The sequence below is a fragment of the Nelumbo lutea genome, chromosome 5 (assembly GCF_056320005.1).
Source record: "Nelumbo lutea isolate HS-2025 chromosome 5, American lotus-T2T, whole genome shotgun sequence".
Classification (NCBI taxonomy): domain Eukaryota; kingdom Viridiplantae; phylum Streptophyta; class Magnoliopsida; order Proteales; family Nelumbonaceae; genus Nelumbo; species Nelumbo lutea.
In genome coordinates, this window is record NC_142688.1 from 54,347,394 (window position 1) to 54,371,226 (window position 23,833).

At 35.4% G+C, this 23,833-nt stretch overlaps 1 protein-coding gene across 1 annotated transcript; it reads right to left on the reverse strand.

Moving 5' to 3' along the window:
* Positions 1–62: 62 nt before the first annotated feature.
* Positions 63–23,513, reverse strand: LOC148852479 (uncharacterized). Its single transcript, XM_088943304.1, has 8 exons — positions 23,257–23,513; positions 22,170–22,282; positions 15,167–15,238; positions 10,563–10,598; positions 9,115–9,160; positions 8,876–8,963; positions 850–907; positions 63–327 (listed from the first exon to the last, which is right to left on the reverse strand). Exons 1-8 carry the CDS (start codon positions 23,333–23,335, stop codon positions 277–279), a joined length of 543 nt encoding a protein of 180 aa, XP_088799430.1. The 5' UTR covers positions 23,336–23,513; the 3' UTR covers positions 63–276.
* Between the last annotated feature and the right edge of the window lie 320 nt (positions 23,514–23,833).

Below are 23,833 nucleotides of genomic sequence, written 5' to 3' on the forward strand. Positions count from 1 at the left end.
AAATCCATGTGCCCATGAGAAGGAAAAAAAAAAAAAAAAAAACTGAGTCCACCATAGAGGGGTTTGATCATTGAACAGATTGAACTAAATCAACTCTTCAATATTAGCAATTAAACATTTTCAGTTTCTTTAGAACCTAATCTGTTCTTTCAAAGCTAACCCTGGACCTCTATCCGATGTATAAATGGAAAATGAACAGAAATGGAACAAAGCCACTGGTTAAAATGATGAAGTCCTTTGGAAATCAACCAAAGCCTGGAAATTTTGATTTACTCCTCAGTCTTTTGAAGTTACTACCAGCAATCCTAGGGCACCAATGAGTAGGTACTGCAAGAAACAACGTCAAATGTCATAGTTCATATAGTGAGCCAGCAAGAAGTTTCTAAGAGTAACATTTCAAAAACAATTCTTGCTTGCAAACTCTTTTAATGAGAAATTTGTTAATGATAACCAAGAGAATGAACATCAAGTAACATCTTGAAACTTGAATATTGTAAGATTGTAGAATCAGAACCGTAACAGTATGCTATAAATACTGGTTTCCACCACTGGACATTGTTCTATTAACCAGTAATATCAGTTCCAAGAACATTCATGATAAACACCAAAGAGAAAGAAAATGGGGAAAAAAAGATAACCGTGCTTTCCGACTGATTAGCAAGGAGCAGATCCGGGAAAAATCATAGAAACGCACACAAAAGGAAAAAGAAAAGAAAGAAAACCATTGGTTTCCCACTAGAGAAACAGTTAATTATCAATAAGAAACTAAAAAAGCAGTTATTAATTTATTAACCGCTATTAGCAGCAGTATCACCAAATATAAGATATTCAAATGCAATGAAAACAAACCTTAATAATGGGTTTTTCGGTCATGATAATAGTGACCCATCCAACATATGGTAAGAACCTGCAAAAAAAGTGAACAAAGTGACCAATACATATGGGAAATAAAGCAGGTCTAAAGCCTCCTTTTTATCCTTAGACAGTTTTCTTTTTAATTTTAGTCATGTGCACTATGTTTTCATGCGAATTTTAGTTGGACACAATGTAATACATAAGCAAGAAAAAAGAAAATCATCTCATCAGGACAAATCAAACCATATAGAAAATTATATCAAGCAATGGCATGTAAAGGAGTGATTGGATCAAAAGAGTGAGAAAAAAGGTGTAAGGCAGTTACTGATAGATGGGGAAGAGAGGATGCCAATTCACTCCATAATACAGGCATATCTCACAGTACAAAAACAGAACATTTGTTTGGACATGATACGCCATACAACTACAAATGCTAATTGCAATTGGCCATATGAAGAAAGTTGAAATTATAGCATTATGGTTATCTCTTAAAGTGCACATAACGTTTGCAAGTACAAGTTGGCCCCCAAATAACTAATAATCATGGTAGAAATAGATCCTACTAGTTACTAGGGGTTATTAGATGATGTACAATACCATGCCGTTTTAAGCTGAAGATTATCTCCTGCATGCACAGTATGCACATAACATTTGCAAGTACAAGTTGGCCCCCTAATACCTAATATATAGTAATCATCATAGAAATAGATTCTACTAGTTACTAGAGATTATTAGATAGTGCATGGTACCATGGTATTTTAAGCTGAAACGATGCAGCTTGAACTGCAATTTTCAAACTACACCGAGAACCAAGACATTTTGGCATGAAACAGAGTACAATATTTTATTATTGTTAGAATTATGTAGGCACCATTAGCCACCATCATCATCATCATCCAAGCCTTACCCCAACTCCATGGGGTTGATTACATGAATCCTGTTTCACCATTCCATCCTCATTAATCTGGTTCAAGGGTTTTTTGGATGTGGCTGTAAATGCAGTGAAAATTACAGATTGGAGAAACATTCTTCAAATGAAAGGCAAGGAATATGGTGAAATAATGAAGAGGAATCACAAGTGATGATTCTTCACCTTAACAGAAAGGTATGAGAACAGAAGACACAAGAGGTTGTGTTTCCCAAAAGGTAAACAGAAGACACAAGAGTACAATATTTTATTATTGTTAGAATTATGTAGGCACCATTAGCCACCATCATCATCATCATCCAAGCCTTACCCCAACTCCATGGGGTTGATTACATGAATCCTGTTTCACCATTCCATCCTCATTAATCTGGTTCAAGGGTTTTTTGGATGTGACTGTAAATGCAGTGAAAATTACAGATTGGAGAAACATTCTTCAAATGAAAGGCAAGGAATATGGTGAAATAATGAAGAGGAATCACAAGTGATGATTCTTCACCTTAACAGAAAGGTATGAGAACAGAAGACACAAGAGGTTGTGTTTCCCAAAAGGTAAACAGAGGCACCTGTGGACTGTGACTACTGAGGCATTTCAGGAGTTTTAACTGAAAAGGGAAAAAGCGAAAGGTGCAGAAAAAAGGGTGAGGAGAGTGGACTTGAATTGATGGAAGATGAAGAAGAAGAAATTTGTATTACCTTGCTTTTGGTTCAACCAATATTGGCCCCAAAGATGATTTTAAATGGCAAAAACAAAACTGAAAGAAAAAATTGGTTCTAACAGTAAAATATGAGGTTTTTTTTTTTATTGGAAACCAATTGTAGATGCGATTAGAATTACTTTTGACCTTGGTGCTTCAGTCTTCCTCATGCCTTTTGACAGTAGGTGATGGCTGACATGGGCAAAGAAATTGTTGATTTTTTTTTTGAGAGAAAAATTTGTTGATGCTCAGACAATTGAGACAAGCAAAGGGTCGGTTTAGATGGAAAAATGGTATCCAACTTGGCAATGATAAGAGTTTCAGAGAGGACTGTCACCACTTACTGATCCCTTGCTCCTTTGCTACAGCTTTATGGAATTGGATTCCTACGTTGTTTGAGTGTAGGTGGAACCTGCCATCTGATACTAGTTTGTTGTTTAGTCCGTCTATTTTTTAATGGCACACAAAGAGAGGGAGAATTATGTGGAAGTGCATAAGAGCAGCTTTGTGGACAGTTTGGGAAGAAAGGAACACCAAAATCTTTTGTGAAAAAGAAAGGAGGTTCTCGGAAGTTAAAGAATGTATTTTGACAAGGGCAATTCAGTGGCTAAAAACTCTAAAGATCTTTGATGCATACTCTTTTGATGACCTATGGAGAAATTGGTTAGCAGTGGCTAATACTTCTACCAGGAAGGACAGACATGGGATTGAATGGATGCCACCAAGGGAGGAGTTTATCAAGCTGAACTTTGATGGAAGTAGCCAAAGAAATCCAGGACCTTCAGGCATAGGAGGAGTGCTGAGAAACAAAGGTAACATGATATCTTTGTACTCAGGTCCTGCGGGTGTGGGAGACTCTTTAAAGGCAGAATTACAGGCTGTTGTACAAATCAGCTAGGCATAGAGCATCTGATTATTGAAGGGGATTCCCAGGTGATAGTGGGTTGGATGAAGGATCCAGACACTGTTATTTGGGGTTTTAGAGATCTTCTCAAAAAGGTTAAATGGTTAACAAGGAATATGACAATCAGAGTTCAGTGGGTAGGCAGATCAACAAACTCATTGGCTTATTCACTTGCAAAACAAGGGGTTTCCCGAGATACTTTATTTTGGGCTTAAGTGTAATTTATTTTGTACTTATAATTCTGTAGTTTTAAAGGAAAGGTCACATCCCGTGCCTTTCCACGGGTTGCATGTAACTCTTATTTGCTGGTTTAATAAGATTTCACTCATTTATCAAAAAAAAAATGATAAGAGTTTCAGAGATGATATTTATCAAGCTATTGGGTCTTCTTTTAATCACTGGGTTGGAAAGTTTCTGAAATCATTGCGACAGCCATTGGAGGTGTGCTTGTCAAGTATGATAACCATGATCTCCATGCTGTAAAGATTGGCATAACCGGGGTGAAACCAGAAGCCAAACCCTTCTCTGGAGTTGCAGGTGGATAGTCCTTGGTATAAGGTTTGGATTGCGTTGGAAGCTGAAGCAACATTATGGAGGAACAAGAGAGAGGTCGAAGACAATGTTGGCATTGAGGATGGGGTGCAACGTGGAAGATGTGGAGAGGGAGAGGGAGGTGGGCGGGAGAAAGGAAGAAGGAACGACCGAGAGATTGAAAGATTAGTGTTTTAAAAGGCATGGGAGGCATATGCCTGGAGGTGCATGGTGCGCCTCCAGGCGCTGCACCCCAAAAACGCCCTGAGGCATATGCCGAAGGCTCTCCTTTGAATGAGATTGGATCGAGTCAAACCTGCGAGGAAGCTGAAGGAACGGGGGAGCTGGTGGCAGATTTGTAATTGTTGAGATTTGAAGGGTATGGAGGGAGGAGCTATTAATTTTGATCCAGCAAGTGTCATAAATTTGAGAGCAGATGGGTCAAGTGGGCCAAGATATTGAAGTTGTGGATTTGGGCTGATGTCCTTAGGTGATGAAGGTTTTACAAGCAATAAGACATGAGTTGGGAGATTGGGGATGGGAAAGGGACAAAACAATTGATTGAGGGGAGCGAAGAAAGAAGGTAGGATGAAAATGTGGTGAAAGCTACCAGCTACTAATCAAATCTTTCTAGGTATGGATACATTTGGTGCATCACCAGGTACATCTACAATGACAAGGTTGCTGACTTGAACCAAAGCTCAAAATATTGGGGTTTAGGTAGGGCCAATACAACAACTGGAGAGAGATTTGAAGGGGAAGAGTTTTTTCTCTTCCCAGTTGCATGTGTTTGAAGGCTATGGTGGAATTCTCAGAAATTAGGATTCTTAACAAAATACTTGTTCATAGTACAAAGAGGGTGTTGTTGCGAGGGGGGATTTGCAGAGTTGAAGGAACATGTCAAGTGGAGGTTAGTAGGGAGGTAGACACCCCACCATGCAGGGAATATAATGAAAGAATCACTCATGAGGACGATGTAAGAGAAAAGATAGAGGAGATGTTTACAGAGGAAAAAAGAGAGATTATTTCTGGCCGTGCTTGGTCTGGTGGAAAGGAAGAAGGGAATTGGAAGAGATGAAGACAAAGGTAGGAACTGCAATGAGGAGGCTCAACTTGAGATGATGCGGAAAGATTCTGGGGAGAATGAGATGGTCATGACAGTCAGAGAAGAGCTTTCTACAGCAGGGGAGAAGTCTAAAGTGGTCGAAGAGAGCAAGGAGGTAGGTAGTCTCAAGGTGTTTAATAGAAATCAAATGTACAGAACAAGACCTTTGAGTCAAAGGGAAGAAGATGAATCTGGAAATGAAGGGGAAGAAAATCAAGAAGATGAAATTATGATAATTCAACACATTTAGTGGAGATCAGTTGATTTGGACTTGGTGATGAACAAGGAAGTAGAAGTGAGTAAAACTTTAGGTTTATTCTTTCTAGGGGGAGAAGAATTTGCAAGGAAGATATTTAAAGAGATGAGGGAATGGGATAGACTGGAAAAGATGTCAGACTATGATGGGGATGGGTTCAATTTAGGGGTAAATCTGTAAAGGAGCGCATAGTTAAATCGGGATTTTGGGGCTTGATGGGGTGGTTCCGTGGTTGACAAGGAAGGAGGTGAGGGAGTGGAATTCTTAACTTTTGAAAAGAATGCTGAGCTGGATTGGAAATAATTAACGAAAATAACAGTGCAGTTGAGAATTTTAAGAAGAAATTTAACACAGTAAAGCATCTCAGAAAATTAAAGTGTTGACGGATGTTTCCGGTTTCGAAAGCTTTTGCAAGATTGAGGGGAAGAATGTTTGGAGCGGAGCCTGTAGAAAAGGTGAATAAATTCAAAAGGTTTAACAAGAGAGGGAGTAAACTTGCTGCAGTCAATTTTAAAAATGTAAAGTAACTAATATCAAGATTGTTTTGGGGGTGGGACGTGGGAGTGGCTGAAAGTTGGAGGGGTAGTTCAGATTTTTGAAGTGTTTCTTTTTTTTTTTTTGGTTCTTTTTTCTTCTTGGCTTGGGTAGCCTTTTTTTTTTGGTTTTTGGATGGTGTTGTATTGACGATTGGATTCAAAGTTTTTCTTTTTTGACTGGAAAGGGTAACTTCGTTAATACAATATTAAGTACAACTGTCAACCCCTAAACAGGTATTGAGTCCCCAGTGATCTTTATTACAAAACTGCCCAGAACATACTCTCCCTCACAGTCCCTTGTCTAGCCAACGTATCAGCTAAGCCATTAGCTGATCTCCTTGTCCATTTGAAGCACGCACCAATCTCCCTTGTCCATTTGAAGTTCGGTTCTCATTGTTTCCTTCTCTAGGTTTGGGGAGATTGGTGGTTCGTGTGTTCACCAAACATACTCTCCCTCACAGTCCCTTGTTTAGCCAACGTATCAGCTAAGCCATTAGCTGATCTCCTTGTCCATTTGAAGCACGCACCAATCTCCCTTGTCCATTTGAAGTTCGGTTCTCATTGTTTCCTTCTCTAGGTTTGGGGAGATTGGTGGTTCGTGTGTTCACCGAATGGGTTTGGTCTTTTAGAAGTTCTTGTTATGCTCTTCTCTCGGGTGACTTCTTGATGTCACCTTTTTTATTTTCTTTTTTCCTTAATAAATTTTATTTTATATTCAAAAAAATTCCATCCTGCTTAATGCCATATCCATTGTTAAATCGTTGGCATTTAAATCTTTTCTTACTACTTCTATCCAAATCCTTTTTTGGTCTACAACTAGCCCTTCTAGCCCCTCACTTGCAACAAACCACTTCTTACAGGTGCTGTTGATGGTCTTCTATGCACATGTCCAAATCATCTTAGGCTGCATTTGGCATTCCTTATTTTAAGGACTTATCTCCTTTTTGCAGTAAAAATACCCCTATAATGAGATTTTAACTGCAAAAAGGGGATAAGTACTTAAAATAAGGAATGCCAAATGCGGCTTTAGTCTACTTTCTCTCATTTTATCACCTATTGGAGATACTCCTAGGTTCCTTCTAATAACTTCAGCTTTTATCCTTTCCTTTCTAGTTTTTCCACTCATCCATCTCAGCATACTGCCACGCTCTTCTTTTGGACATGTTGTTTCTTGACTGCCCAACACTCTATTCCATACAGCATTGATAGAGCCTTACAACTGTTATATAGAATTTTCTTTTTAAGTGGTATTCACCTAATCACATAAAACTTTGGATGATCCTCCATTTTGCCCATCCTATTCTAATTCTATGGGTGGCATCCTCCTCAATCTCTTCTTTGTTATGAATTATCAAATCAAGGTGCAGGAAAAGATCACCTTGCGTTATCTCTTGGTCTCCAATCCTAAGTGTACCCTGATTTGCACTCCTATTATTATTAAAATACATAAAATATATTCTGTTTTAGTCCTTATTTTATAAAACCTCTTTCTTCTAAGGCATTTATCCAAAATTTTGACTTTGCATTTAAAGGCACCATTAGGCACCACATACAATAAATGAAGTAGGAATGCCCTCTAGATTCAAGAAACACCATTATTGATGTTTCTTTTAGTGTCCCCCTATGTAAGAAGAATGCAAAATGCGATGTTCCCAACTTCCCATTTCCAGTTGAATCTACTCTGCCAAATGTGTCTTTTGAACAATTAAGGTTGAACCACCTATTTTGTGCTGATGCAGCAGTGTTTCAACCTGAAACAGGAATGGTACCAAAATGCATTACAATCCATTTTGTAATGCAGCTTCTATTTGTAAGTATACATGTATTAGGTTAACTTTTAAAAAGTTTTGCTTTTCGCATGCTTTGTCATTCACAATTAAAATAAAAATAGCTTGTTTTGTTTACCATAATACAAGTATTAATTTCAATATAGAAAATACAGCAAAGAAAAGCAAAATGGAAAAAAGAAAAATGTTAACTCAGGATTTGCCTATTAAATGTCACAATGAATTAAAACTTGTTAAAATAAAACTCTAAAAATATAAATTAATGGCAGAAACAAACCGAATTGATTGAAGACCAAAAGGTAGGGATAAGTAATATGAAATGGTTTAATTAGTTGGCTTCAAAGTAGAAAAGACAGATTGTCCTTTCAACTTATTTTATTATTTTATAATATCAATATCCCAAAAAAGAAAGCCTTAAAGCATATAATAGCCAACATAATGTTTCTTAAGGAACTTATTTTTTTTAGACTGAGCTGCCAATATTGCACTCGTTCTAATATTTAAGAGTATATAGAAATGCCCTTAAAAATTATCTATTTGTAGACATTATAGTAATTATAAACCATGAATCAAGTTGGTTCCCCAAAATTTTATTAAATTATAGGAGCTATTTATTTATAAAATATTACTTATAAGGGGGCCTACTTTAGTACATAAGTAATGACTAAACTAGGGCTGCAAATAGTATCCATTTGTCTGAATTTGAATTAGAATTTGATATGGTTGAGGGTGATCTGAACTGAATTCGATCCTCTTATAATTGGATCAAATATGGTTCCATTCCTATCTGGTCTGACATAATCTGATTCAGTTCAGCTTAAATATATATTCGTAAAATTTATATAGAACTCATTTTATGCTGTAGTTCTATTAAAGAGTCACACATTCATGTTAATACAAGTCAACTTAAATGATTTTGTTCATGATTTACAATATCAAAGTCACTAAGAGTTCATTTTATTAATAACATATAATTTTTTTTTTGATAATTGAATAACATATAATTTTTTTTATCAATAACACTATAATATTTTGATCATTTTCAATTCAATTTATTAATTCTATTCAATATCCAACTGCAATTTGAGTTCAATTTGAACCTGATATAAATCTTATGGATAAGATTCAATTCAAATCTAATCATTAAGAAATCAAATTTGGATCTAGGTATGTCCAATTTGATCTATTTACAGCTCCAGATTAAACAAGAAAAGAATAATGAAGTAAACCAGAGATCAGGTCTACCAGATAAAGAAACAAAATGTTCAAGGTCTTTACCCTACGGCTCTCCCCATGATATGGTGCCGGTGAAGCCAGAGCTGACCATGAGCATACAAAAGTCTGTCATCACCAAAATTATTATCCCCTAAAAGGAAAAAAGAACAGAAGGATGATGGTAATCAGTTTACAATTAGAGCTATCAAAAGGTAGAATTAAGGAATAAATAAATTAAAATCAGAAAAAAAATATATATTTTTTAAAATCCATAAACTTCATCGGATATGATATACAGGTACCTTTGGTGAGTACATCTACTTCTCCTGTATCTTGTCGTTCATGAACCTACCAAATATGACATAACCAAAGATAAAATCATTAGCATAAAAGAAAATAGTAAGACCATTTTGAAACATTAAGTGCTTATCTGACATTGACATAACCTCATAAAGCAGCAAGCCACTAAGGAGTAAGGACATTTTGTTTCAGGATTTAACCTTATTTCATCCTTTTATATATGATACACAAAATGGCTTCACATTTTACTGCACAGCCCTTTATTCATGATTGGTGCATACCATTGATTCCATATTAATAAACATATCTGTGTTAAGTACATGGGAGCATTTAGAATGAATGCTCAGAAAAGATACAATGCAGCTCCATCTGAAAAAATTAAGACAGATAGAAAGCTCACCACAAGAAGTACCCATCCCACAGCTGACATGGCTAAGCCATCAACAGTCGAGTTTAATTTCCTAATCAAGCGGATTTGGGCATGTAAACTAGAAAGGCTATCACTGATATCATTGGGATATTGTACAAACCTCAATGGCACACTATTAATCCTTATATTCTTGATGGTATTTGTTGAATCTTCATGGATAGCCAAGGAAGTCTCTTGAGTAACCTAGTTAACTTAGCAGTGAAAGAGAGTATACAAGAGTTGTATACAAGGTAGTTAAATTCAGAAACCCTGAGAAGTTTAAGAAACGTAAAGCATTGACTACTTTATCAAGCTAGCAAGAAAAAGGTGAGTGAAACAAGGACGAGAGAGAGTTTAAATGTAAGAGAAGATTGAAAGACTGTTAAATTAAAAACGGATATGCCTCTGCATAGTCCTTGTAGATCCTCGAAACAAGTAACTCCTAGACTATGTGATCCCTCTCACTTGGCTCTCCCTTATCAATTCTGGATTCATGAACTTTTCCAATGAACATAACCTCAAGAACTGGATATCCAACTCTCTAGCTGCACCATTAGTAGGGTAAATGAAATTCAATACAGAATGTTTTAAATCATAAATGAAATATAACATAGTAACAACTTTTGTCTAATTATACATTTAATGCTAAAAATGAAACCAGTGAACTGACACACATTATAGAAACATAAGACACCAAGCTCATAATCTTTCCACTGCAAGATCCCCAATATGAGAGGCAATGTTACATTTCTCAAGACAGACAAAGTTGAGGAGATATATCAATATCAGATTAAAGTTATTCAGTAGTTCCTAAATCAAAGGGATACCAATGCAATACCCTGAATAAACTCAAAATAAAAATTAAAAAATAGAATGAGAAAAGAGGTAGGTGCAAAGGTCTTTCAAAGACATCCATAAGGACTAAAATAATTTCCAAAAGATATTAAAAAAAGTAATGCCAGAAAAATTTATATCTTCACCATTTCTTGCATGACAGGCAAATAAATGGAAGGAAAATCAAATCTTCCACATAGTAGTTACCTTAATTACTCGATGGACAATTGGAATTTCACGACCCTGAAAACAAAAGTATGTGCAACTTATATATTAGCAAAGTATAAGAAAGATAAGAAGGAAAGATAAGAGAATCGCCAAAAGAAAAATATAAGAAAGATAAGAAAACAATTCTATTCAACCACAAAGAATGATCATACACTACTAAACATCCAGAGCACAAAGAACATAAAATCATAATATACATACAAAATTAAGGTAAAGAACACAATTTGCTGTAACCAAATAATACCAACAACAAAGAGGGACTTCTAAGAGTTCTCATCATCATCAACATCCAAGCCTTGTCACAACGATATGGGGTCAGCTACACAAATCCTGTTTTAACTATTCACCAAAAAATGCCAAATTAAGCATGTCCCTTTAATCATACCAAGATCATTATGGAATAAGTTCTGGTTCTTCTACTATGCCCCTATGGAGCAGGTGCATGTTTTTCAATTCTCTTCTTTCATTCATAAAGTTCTAGCATTGGTCGGAGAAAAAGTGAGTTCATTATGGCACTCTTTTGTTTATAATGTTCTCTCTGCTGGAACTAATATATAGGGATGTCATTGGGCCACTTTAGTGGTAAACTCACCTTTATCCCATCCTTTTTGGCCAGGTTCAGGTTGCTCATAATTGGGCTTGATTTGAAGCTGGCCCACACCAAACCTGACAAGTTGGTATAGTAATATTAAAAAATGTAAATACAGCCTTCAATACGAATAGGGGTACTGTTCACAGGGTGGGTTGAGGCAGGTTCCATAGTCCTATTCTTTTTTGTAGGTTGAAGTTTGGGTTGGACCGTTGGAGTTGCTTGGGGAATGGTTCAGGTTGAGCCAAAGCCAACACATTGATGTCCCATCAAATATAGAATGGTAGCCAGTTTTTCATGGGAAGATGGTCATACAAGTCAAAATCTGATGTGCATCCAAAAATCTGACTAGGCAAGACAAAAAAAACATGGACTGACATAAACATCTAGAGAAAGAGATATACTATTAAAATAGTTTGATTTCTAACATCTGCATACCTACCTATTAAAATAATGTCTATGATATTTTATTCATTTGTAAACAATGTTTTATAGGAAAAAATCATCCTGTACATTAGATGCATAGTTGTCAAGGTGACGCCTAGGTGACTTTTAGAGGTCACCTTGCCCAATGCCGAGATGGTTTTCATGTTACCCATACATATTACATCATTTTTTTGAATACCATATATATTATTGGTTGGTTTTATTTTATTAAAATACCGTTTTATTAAGATAATTCTTCTTTTATTAAAACTGAGCATATTACAAGTTTCTTTGGATTTGAGTTCTGAACCAAGACTGAGAAGAGAAGACAGAGGACTAAGAAGTTTACATTATTTCACTTGAAGTCGTCCAGGACCTCCAGAACGACTAAGAACTTTAAGTCGTTCTGTGTTCCTGTAATTTTTTTCTTATGTTTTTTAAGAAATATTTTTAGAAACGAAACAGGGGCTCCACCTCCTCTTCCTCCTTCAAATGGTCCTATTACTCTTTTATTTAATGAAACTGGGGCTCCACCCCCTTAAACACAGTCCAAGTCATCCTCTTATTCATGTATTTTTATTCTTTTTTTTAAGTTTTTTTTTTTTTTTGCAACGAAACAGAGCCCCCTTATTTTATGCTTTCAGATTCCATCGCCTAGGCGTCGCCAAGGCGCCTGGGTGCCCTGTGGTTTCCTAGGTGCCTTGACAACTATGATTAGATGTTAATTTGTGTCAATAAGCTAGGAAAAAAACATGTATCCCTGAAGACCCAATGGAGTGTCAGAATCCAAAGTATGTCCAACACAGACACTTCATCCATTTAACCCATACGACAGATGGTAGTACACTAGTACTCTTGCTTACAACAAAAGAAAGAATATTAATCAAGTCAAATTGCATTCGTGAACCAGTGCCTAGTAGATAGATCCATCTTATCTATGACATGGGACATGTCTTTTGCAATTCAAGTCCTTTTATTAAATTGGATAACAGATATATTTCTGCCAGAACATGAATTCTTTATTTGATGAAGTCAAGGTTCAAGCTATCGAAACACCCCAATATGGTGGAAGAGGTGTACCAGTACTTTGTACCGCATGCTTTAAAAAAATAAATAAATAGGCTTGAGGGGTACCTTTAAACATGGATTAACATACAAAAAAGAGTGAGGATTGACCTTAAAAATGCCATATTGGCACCCTGCTAATATGATACAATACAATACACCTGATACAGGGCGTACCGTGTCAATACTTTGAACCTTAGATGAAGTCTAACCCTATCAAGTAGAAATCACAAAATCAAGTAGTAGTCCTTTAGCCTTCCACAAAACCAAGAAGCCCCCATCTCTTCCTGCCTTTCTTCCCCTGTATCCCTTACCTGGAAGGCTGGAACATTAAGAAAGGTTTACTTTTCCCCAGTGCTGATCTCCTCCAGTCCTTAAGAAAGGTTTACTTTTCCCCTCCTCCCCTGACCAATGCATTTGGGAAACCCTTCCTGCAAGTTCTCTACCAAGTCCTATTTTTAAGACTCTGGTTGCAGCCAAGAGAACCTCATACTTCCTGGCCAAGAAGGTTTGGAGTCCCAACATTCCAGCTAGGGATTGTTTCATTGTATGAGAAGCTGGCTTGAAGAGAATTAACACCTGTGACATCAGCCAGAAGAAGAATAGGAGTAGGTTATGCATTTGCCCCTATGTTTTTTGGTTATGCCTTAAAGATAGGGAATCAGCTGAACATCTTCTTAAGTGACCAGAAAAATTGGTATAATTTCTTAAATCTTATTGGCTGCAGATGGGTTGCTTCTAAGAATATTATGGACTTTTTTGGCAATGCAAGGCAGAGGTCTCAGTAGGAAAGATAAAATTTATTGGAATATAGTAGCCCATGCAGTGATGTGGGGTGTGGGAAGAAAGAGATAATCAAATCTTCACCAATAAGGCTCAATCTGCTAAAATCTAATTTCTCACATTTCCTACTTCTGTAATGAGTAGGCCATAAACTCTGAGGCTTTCAAAGGAATCTCCCTGACTAACCTACAAAGAAATGTTTAGAACTTTCTTCACTCCTCTCCAATGAGCCCATGGTTTAAAATGTCCCTAATTTCCCTAATATTTCCACAACATATTTCCATTTCCATGGGTAGTGACACGAAATTTTACCGGAATCAACATATTGCCCAATGAACACTACCAACACTATGTGGAGTACAAGTTATAACTTCAACAACATATTTCCATCTCCACTTCCATGGATAGCATCATGAAATTTACTAGAATTGACATACTCCTCAGTGAACACTACCAGCATTACGTGGAGTACAAGAGATAGTATTATAACATAAGTTGGTGACAATATTGTATACATGTGGAGTAACAACGCCTGACTTACATGATTACCAATTGGAGCTAGCTCAATATTCATTTTAAACATGAAACATGAAGTTAAATATTAGTTTTTTTTTGAGTAATAGATTTTTTTTTTTTGATAAATGTTTGAGTAATAGATTATTGATTGGTCTATTACAACCATTTACATTTCCTATGAGTTTAAAATTTTCTTTAATTCATTCTATCATGAAGATTTGAATCTTAAGGTTTACAGGACAACTTCAGAATGTATTCATTTTTCTATAACCTTAGTTTCTTAGGTTTGTTTAATGATTTGGAACAAGACAATAATTTAAAAAGGCATGCCTATGCTTCTTTTGTCATTTTATAAAATATCATTCTATATATTTCCATATTTTACAATGTTTCCACCATGTCTATAATTTTTACAATATTTTCACACGATATTTCCGACATGTTTCCTATATTTGGATGACTGAGATTTCCACCGACACTGGCATTTTAAACCTTGAACGAGCCTAACCCTCCTCTGAGGTATCAGAACAAGATTAGAGGGGATAATGAAATTAAAGTTTAAGGGAAGTGCTTCAGCTAACTTGAATAGGAGGTGTAATCAAAGGAGATATGGTAATTTGTGCTGGGCTTTTATTGGAATTGCAGATTCTACAAAGGCTGAGGTCATGGCAGCTCTCCCCAGGATTTAAATAGCTAGAGATCTTGGCATCTCAATCTTAGCCATTGAAGGTGATTCTGTAAATACAATCAAATGGTAAAGAGTAAAGGACAGTGGTCAATGGTAGCTGGCTCACTATCTAGCAGAGGCTAGAGATAACCTTTCTACCATGTCTGCTATCCTGTTTTGGATTCCTAGAGATCTAAACATAATATCAGATGATCAAGAAAAAATTGGTGTTCATTTGGATACTTTGTATAGTGATCAGATCATGCCTTTGTAATCTCCAGGGTGCTTGTTTTTTCTGCTGTACATCATCTCATGTACTCCTCTTTCTTTTTCTAATAGAAGTTATCTTTTCTCAAAATAGTAGCTTGCTTGGTATAAGTGATAGGTTCAGTGGAGAGATAGAAAGAGAGAGAGGAGTTTTTTTATGAACAGATAGATAGATATGAATGTAACAACAAGCCTGTAATACATAAGTCTCAATAACAAAATCTATGACAAAAAGAAATCAATTGATTAGTATCATGAATAAGCACATACATCAACATTAAACACAACAATTTCCCCCACACGAATAGGATCCTTGCTCATGTGCAAAAACAAGATATCACCCTGCAAGGAAAAGTTACCACTGCTTAAGTTAAAAACTGAGCCATATGAAGTACAAATACTGAAATAGCTTCAGTACAAAAAAAAAATTATAAATACATTTAGGCAAATATCAGCATGTGAAACATTGACCTAATCATGTTGGCATCACAAGAATTAGAGATCATCTACATAAGTGAATGCCTAAAAAAACAGTTGGCATCGGATCAATGATTTACATTTACATCAAGCATGGCAATGATAACCAACATATAACAGTGCTTCTTCTTAGTAATTAAATAGCCATTTCCACTAAACTGCAAAACATAGTCGTAGAACAAGCTCCGATACCAAACTGATATAGCACAAACAAAGGCTATAAGAGTGCATAGAACTAAATAGGAAGACTGACAAAATGTGGTCATAAATGGAAACTATGGAATGGTAGAGAACTCACAGAAGCGAAGAATAGAGTACTGAGTCACAATACCTTGAACTGGAATGCTTGGCATCCCATCCTAGTATTCTGATGTAATATTGGATAAAACCAAATAATTGATAAAAGATCTGACTTTTGGAATAGGAACAGCTTTGAGAAAAGTATGATAGTTATGCCATCAAAGCACAAAGGGCTAAAGAGAGTACTATTTAGTTCACCAAATGCCTTCTTAAAAGAAACAACAGATATGTATGTGTATGTGTATGTGTATGTTTAGCGAAAGTTTTCTTGCTAGCAAAGAATATTTAAAACTTCCAAGAAAGGAAAATGATCATTGATAGTGAAAGTTTTCTCATGCATTTCTTCAGATTCCTAGACCATTATTTAAAATGCTTTAAGTATTTCTTATTGGAAAACTGTACACATTTTCATGGATTTCCAATTCAAAGGATCATTGTTAGCAGAGAATTGCCATGTAGCCACTGACATTTAAAGATATTCATGGTTACTAAACGGATTACATGATGTTTGAACGTGGAGCATGGGTATATAATACACGTTAGAGCTTGAAATATGAACTTGATCTAAGTACAGATAAGGCTTTTGACTTTTGATATAGACCTGTCTATGTGCTTGAGGTTGGCCGTGGGTTTAATGGGCTAGGACTGGACTTTGAACCCATCTAGAGGACCAACAAAGGCCCACTCAGAGAATAGCTTGGAAGTCTGGAAGTAGGTGAAGTGCTTCTCTGCTCCACCATCATCGAAGCACGAGTGCCTATAAACTTCTTGAAAAATAACAAGAATCAACTTATCCATTACCTTTAAAATATATAAAAAGGAGAGATCCACTCCCTCTTTTAGCTGTCCAGAACATTCTTATCCTCACTATCTCTTTTTTTTTTTTTGTTAATTAAAAGTGACAGTATTACAATTTACAAGTAGTAAAGTATATGCAACCCTAAGGCTCCGTTTGGTTTGTGGGAAGATTTGGGTGGGATGGGATGGGAAAGTGTAAAAGGGGACCGAAATGGCACTGTTCACCTTCTTCTTCTTCTTCTTCTCGTTTCAACCTCTTTGTTTCCTCGACCTACACGTCGACAACCTATGCTTAAACTCGGGAGTCAAAAATTCTTCCACCTCATCTAACTTCAGTCTCGGTAATGGTGTCTAGCCTTCCCTCAAACCGTCAACAGCCAGCATCGGCATGACCCACGCATCCCCGTTGCCGGCCTTGGATACGATGCGCACCGCCCCAGTATTCGAAGCCCAGTTGGCAGCCCTGTTCGCACTTATAAACAAGGCTCCATGTTTGCTGCTTTGATAACAGAATCAACTATTGGAAACAGAGACACAGATAGAAGAAGTTGCTTTCAGCGTCGACTTGCCAAAGAAGATGCATATGGGACTCTCGGCGTCGACTTCTTCTATCCAAACGGGGAAGTTGCTTTGGATTTTGGTCGTTGCAAGGGATTTTTGCCATTGTGTCGATTCCCCTACGCTGGTGGTGGCATTGGTGTCGGGCACCTATGCTAGTGCCGTTGAATAGGACTGTGTTGTTGGACTTCTCTGTTAGTGCACGTGGGACCTTCGGCATGGTCATTTTACGGGAGGAGGGAGGGAGGAGGGAGATGGAAACTCGAGTTTTCTCGAGTTTTCTCGAGTTTTCTCACCGGGGTCGCATTGTTTTGGTGTAACCCCGAATCCACGATTTTGGGATCTCGCATCCCATTTTTTTCTCATCCCATCCCACTCTTTCCCTCAAAACATATATGAGAAAAGGGAATATTTTTCGAATATTCCCTTTTTCCCATCCCCATCCCACAAACCAAACAGAGCCTAAGAGAATTTCAAGATATGACCTCTCCCTTTATAAAGAGAAAAAAATTACAAATGCACCGAAAACAAATGAACCCTATTCACCCCTTGTTTCGTGAGAGTATCAGCAAAAGCATCGGCTGCCCTCACCCAATGTATTTCCATATTCATATTTCTTGTTAGCTCTGTAACCCCAAACTATAGATTTCAGCTCCTTCAACCAGCACATTAGAATCATTTTCAATTAACAAACTTTCCCTCTCGTTTGCAATTTTAACACTCTGCAACACTGCAAGCAAATTAGCTTTAGTAGAGTCCCCCCAGACACCAACTCCCACTTATTCTGAGAAAAAAGCAATAACATTTCCGTCCTTATTTCTAAGAACTCCCCCTACTCCAAATGGATCCAAATTACCTTCGTTGTTCCCATCAAAATTCAGTTTGACAAAACCTTCTAAAGGGGGCTTCCCAACTGATATTACTTTTTTTTCCCGAAAGATTCCAAGTTGACAATCAATGTTGTAAAAACAATGTGTTTAATCAAAGAAAAATAAGAGAAAACAAATCTGAAACAAAAAGGACAAAGAAGAGAGGAAAAAAAGAAAAAGAAGAGAGAAGAAGAAAGAGAGTTTGGAAGAAGAGATCATAGCTGACTCCCAGTAGTAGGGCGGCTATCGGTTGCTAGAGTAAATCAATAAAACAAATAAAAGGGGCCTTAAGCCCATAACAACTGAAGCCCAACAAAAATAAAAATAAAAAATAAAAGAGGGGACAACTAAAGAGTTGTCCAGCCCAATATCTCAACAGACATTTTTTACCCAACTAAAGAGTGTTGTATGTATATTAAAAGAAGGAAGTCTAGGAATTTTCTCCTTTTTTGATTTTTTTTATTTTTTATTCCATGTCATTTTTTTAAAAGAACCAATGAGATGCTCTCCTTCCCCATAAAAAAATTATCTAAAATCTCTCTCACTCACCCACACATTCCCAACAATCTCCTCTCCTAAACTACCTCCCCCACTTTCTCCTAAATCATCTCCAATTCCTATTTATCTCCCAACTTATCTCTAATTAACTAGAGAGTTTCTCTCCAAATTATCTCTAATTCCTATTTATCCGCTTCCCCACTTTTTATCTATATATCTATCTAAAGAAAGTTTAAATTAGAAAACTTAAGAATTATTTAAATATTCTAACGAAATTATGTAATAACTTTAAAATATTTATTAAAAATAAAAAATTTAATTATAATAGATTTAATAAAATTCATATTATCAATAATTTTATATTTTTACAAAATTGATCAAGAAAGTATGTACTAACAATATAAATTATGACTTTCCGGATTATTCAAATTAAATGTTATTCAAATGATGGAAATTTAACATCAAAAAATAAAGCATTATTTAAATATTTCAATAACTAAATATATTGAATATTATTTAAATATTCAAACAACAAAATATTTAAATAAGTATATTTTAAATAGATAAAATAACGAAACTAAGCAATAAAATAAAATAAAAAAATCTTAAAAACAAAAAAAAATCATAATTATGTATATTAATAGTATAAATTATAATTTTATAGATTATTAAACTCAATAAATAATTAAAATTATAAAATTATTTGAATAACTAAATAATATTTTAAATATCCGATTTCACTTATATCAATTAATAGTTCTAGATAAATAACTTTCAAAATAATAATATCCATTAATAATGATTTTAAAATCTTAATCAATATTTATTATATATTTATATATACTAAAATTAATATTTTTGTATTTTCAGCAATTATTTATAGTTTTTTGTGATAAATATATTTTCAATAATTATGTATAAATCTCTATTTGTTTTTTTATTTAACAGAAAATTTTTAATAATTACTGGATATTAAACTACTGTTGTTTAACTTTCTAAATTTAAGTTATTTTACTTATTGTATTTATTATATTTTTGTTATAATTTATTCATTGATATTTATTAGAGATTAAACTATTATTTGAGATTACAATATTTATTGACTAATTTAATATATTTTTTAGTATTTATTGTATTTTTGTAATTACTGTATTTTTATTAGTTAATTATTGTATTTTCATTATCAATATATTTTCAATAATTGTGTATTTTCTCTATAAATTTTTAATAATTATTGGAGATTAAACTACTTTTATTTAATAGAGATTAGACTATTAATTTAACTGAAATTAGGTGTTGATCACGGCCCGGTTTAGTTCGGTTGTAGGATATTTGGCCAACCAAATCGACATGGTCAAGTTGGGGAATTGGTTACTCGAAATCTACTGACCATTAGTGAAAACCAACTAAATCGGGTTGTATTGGTTTGGGTTGATTTTCGGTTTGGTCAATCGGTTCAAAAGATTTAAACTTAAAAGATTAAATTTAAAACTTAATTTTAAATTTTAAAAATTGCATTGGCATTATTAAAAAATAAATTTAAAAAAAATAAATTTATAATATAAAATATTTGAGACTAAGATATATGGGAATTTCCCCACTTTTCTGTATTAAAAAATTATATTTAAAATATAAAATATTAATATATATGTGATCGGGTCATTTGATTTTGGTCAATTTACAAATGGCCACAACAAAACTGATCCAAAGTCGACCGGAAATATTAGAAATCGACCAATTCGGGTCGAGTTGATTGGGTTGGTTGGTTTCATCAATTCAACGAACAAGCTTAGTTGAACTAAATTATTTGTTATTTTTGTATTGTAAAAAGTATTAAAAGTATTACAAAATTTAAATAATTAGTAATTATTTAAAAAGTTAGAAATATAAAACAATTGTATACTCTTATGTGTTTTATTGTTTAGCTTTCCTTAACAAATCCCGTGCACCGCACGGGTCCCCACTAGTAATACTAATAAAATCCACCTTTCGAACCTCCTTGTTTATTTCCTATCCATTTTTTCTTATCTGTATTGAATTTTATTGAACCTATTAAACAGAATTTACTAATTTACAAAAGATGGTAGACTAGCATACACATACTCTACTCTAAGAAATCTTACATTAGGATCCCTTTGGAACCTCTCCCCAAGACAGATATCCGATTTCCCTTAGAATGTATATATGCATATCAATGTTCCCAATGCTTTTCTCCTTAGCCATCCCACTACCACCTTGGAATCCCCCCTACTATTTCCTATCCATGTTTAAAGTATCAAGGAAAGTAACAAAGATTAAATAGAATTGAGAAAACAATATGAGATTTTTCGTGGGAAACAGATCAAGAAAGAAAATATCATCCTAAAAGTAGGAAAAAATGATCAAAGATAAGTAGGAAGGTTGTCTTGGAATTGAAAGATTGAAAGATAAAATACATAGAACTTTTGAGGAAATAGTTACGGAAATTCCCCAAGGAAGATAGGGCATTGTGGCATTGATCAAAAAAAAGATAGGGCATTGTGGCACTTGGTGATAAAAGGTATAGTCCTTCCCTTTTACCTTTTTTCCAATGAGTTCTCCTTTTACCCTAGCTATACAATATGATATGGTTTAATTGGCACTACACCTAAAAATATTGCACCACATATACAGAAACACCAATCCAAGCCACAAGGCAATCCCATAAAGCACCTACAGATTTGAAACACCTGCCCTTCTGGACCATTAGTGTCACATCCAGTAAATGAGAAAAGCCCTGTCCAACCATTATTTTGGTATTATTGATTAAAAATTTTGGAAAGGGATAAAAGAAAGGAGACAGTAAAACATAATTGACAAAGCAGAAATACTGCTTACAATGTTGTACCATTACTTCAAAAGGCAATAATGACTAGGTTGAAATAATCATTTGATCTGGTTTAGTATATATCACATCATATCTTCAACTTTGCAACATACATGACAAAACTTTTTTATTGGTAACATACATGACAAAAACAATACGATAACATTGCAATAAAAAGAGTCCATCACCCAATGTTGCAAATTGCAAGACAATTCATTAATATGCAAATGATATTAATAACTTAGCATACAAATTTCGCTTTTCAAAGAGGAATAATATTTTCAGGCTCTAAGCTCTCAATAAAGCATCAGCAGTAATTAGTTGATAACGGTGTTGTTTAAGAAGACTCAAGTGGTGTAGTATCCAGAAATTAGTTGATAGAGAGGTTATGATTGGAAAAGGCTTGGGTCTGTTTTTTTTTGGGGGGTGGTGAGGAATTTGATAGGAGGGCTTTTGAGGAATTTGAAAGAAGAAAAAAGGAAGAGAAAGTGAAAAACAAAGCTCATCTACAAGGGAGCAAGGCATGGTACGAGGGTTACTCAGCCCAAGAGGATATGCTCACAGATGAAGACTGATATGGGCTTCAGGAGGGGGATCTTTGCTTTTGTTTAGTGTTGTGTTAGTGGTCCTTGTTTTAATGGGGATTTGCATTGGATCTGTTCATCGATATTCATTTGGATTTGATTGGGTAATTTTCATGTTTGTAAGCTGTGGTTTTCTTGGGTCTTTTTGGGTTTCCTGAGATTGCGCCCATGCTTTTGGCGATATCTTATCACCTTCTGCTGACTGCTGTACTTATTCCTTTTTTATTTATTTTTAATGAAAATTTTCTCTTTATCCTTCAAAAAAAAGACAGCATCAGAATCATAAAGAAGTTGTTTAATAATAATAATAATAATAATAATAATAATGCACTAATTAGACTAACCCTCTTGAAGCCAGGTTCCATGCTTCCAGAGAGGACAACAACAACAGGTGATTCACTGCCAGTGATGCACATTAATCCCTTCCATATTATCAATGCTGATGTAACAATCATACCTGACATAGATTATGGAATCGGACATTATTAGATTCATACATGCACAGACCCTTAAAGAAAACAAAATACATCCATTATGCACATGTACCAAAATTTTCCTTCAAACTAAAGCACTTTTTCTAAAGGATTGTAAGCACTTTTAGTCTGAATTTTGAGGGAATTTTCCAAATGGAAGCACTTACCAACATGGTTTAAATGAAAAGTCCAGACCATGAATTACATTGCCAAGAAAATGGTACTCTATTCAAAAGGCACAAACTTGTGGACCTTATCTTTGCCTTATTTTAAGCTCAAAGCATGGTCATATTTTTCGCTTTGCACAGAGGTAAACAGAAACCACACCACCATAGCTTCTTGAAACAACCACCTAATTTTCAAAAGAATCCAGTACTTCTTTCTTTTTTTTTTTTTATTATTGATGGAAACGCGATTCACATTCCATGTCCAGATAATTTGATGCTAAGGGGAAAAAAGAAAGAAAATAAATGAAAAAAAACAAAACTCAATAAATGTAAAGATGAAACAGAAATAGTTAAGTACCGAAACCATACTGACAAGATCACTGCACACTGGAAGGACCTAAGGTCATTTTAAATTGACTCGTGATAGCTTTCAACTTGTATGAATAAAAAATTCAAACAGCGCCATATATAACAATTTTTCCCTACAATGCTCTCGCAGGCGGTTCCATGCTCATGAAAACCGCCAGATTAAGGTAGCATCCACGTCCATGAATTTTTTCATATTTAAAAAAAAAAAAAAAAAAAAAAAAAAAAAAAACATTAAAGCAATTAGGACCAATTTTTTGTTTCGGGTGAAGGCAATTAGAGGCATTGAAATATCGATCTTCTTCTACAAAAAGCAATAATCAGTAAGTAAACCATAAAACCCTACTCCGTATCAACAGTTGAACAGATCAAAGACAACCAGTTCATTAAGAGAGAGAGGGGGTGAGAGAGAGAGTTTTACGAACCAAGACTGACGGCCTGAGAGAGAACATGTCTGATCTGAAGAGATTTGATGGAGTCGATGGTCTCTCCTATCCAGCCCATTTCCTTCTCCTTTTAGCTTCTGTTCTCTTTTTCTTCTCCCCTTCGTTTCCACCTGCTTTGTCGCTGTCGCAGTACAAAGGACCTTTTATACTGTCCGATGTACGCTGTTGAGTCGAATTAACTCGCAACTCGGACGAGTTGTCCACGTCCACTATGAGGTCTATTGTATCCGAGGCTAGCCTTGTCATTCATTGCTAGATGTTCCCAATCCACAGTGGTGATGTTAGGGAGCTCGCGTTGGACGAGTGAAACCCGCATATCACTTTCGTTCACGTCGACAGGAACGCGTAACGTTAACATTCAAAGTCCCGTTAAGACGGGTTCAGCGGTTCAACCGGCCATAAATGCCAAAATGAAAATCGAAAGGAATGAGAAAGCCTTATTTTGCATTTCCTCGGGACTCGGGAGACCGAACCCTACCCACACACGGGCGACGTAGACGAAAGTGATTCGTGTCTCACTTCCTCCTCTCTCTCGACCACTGCGGCAAATCCCAAT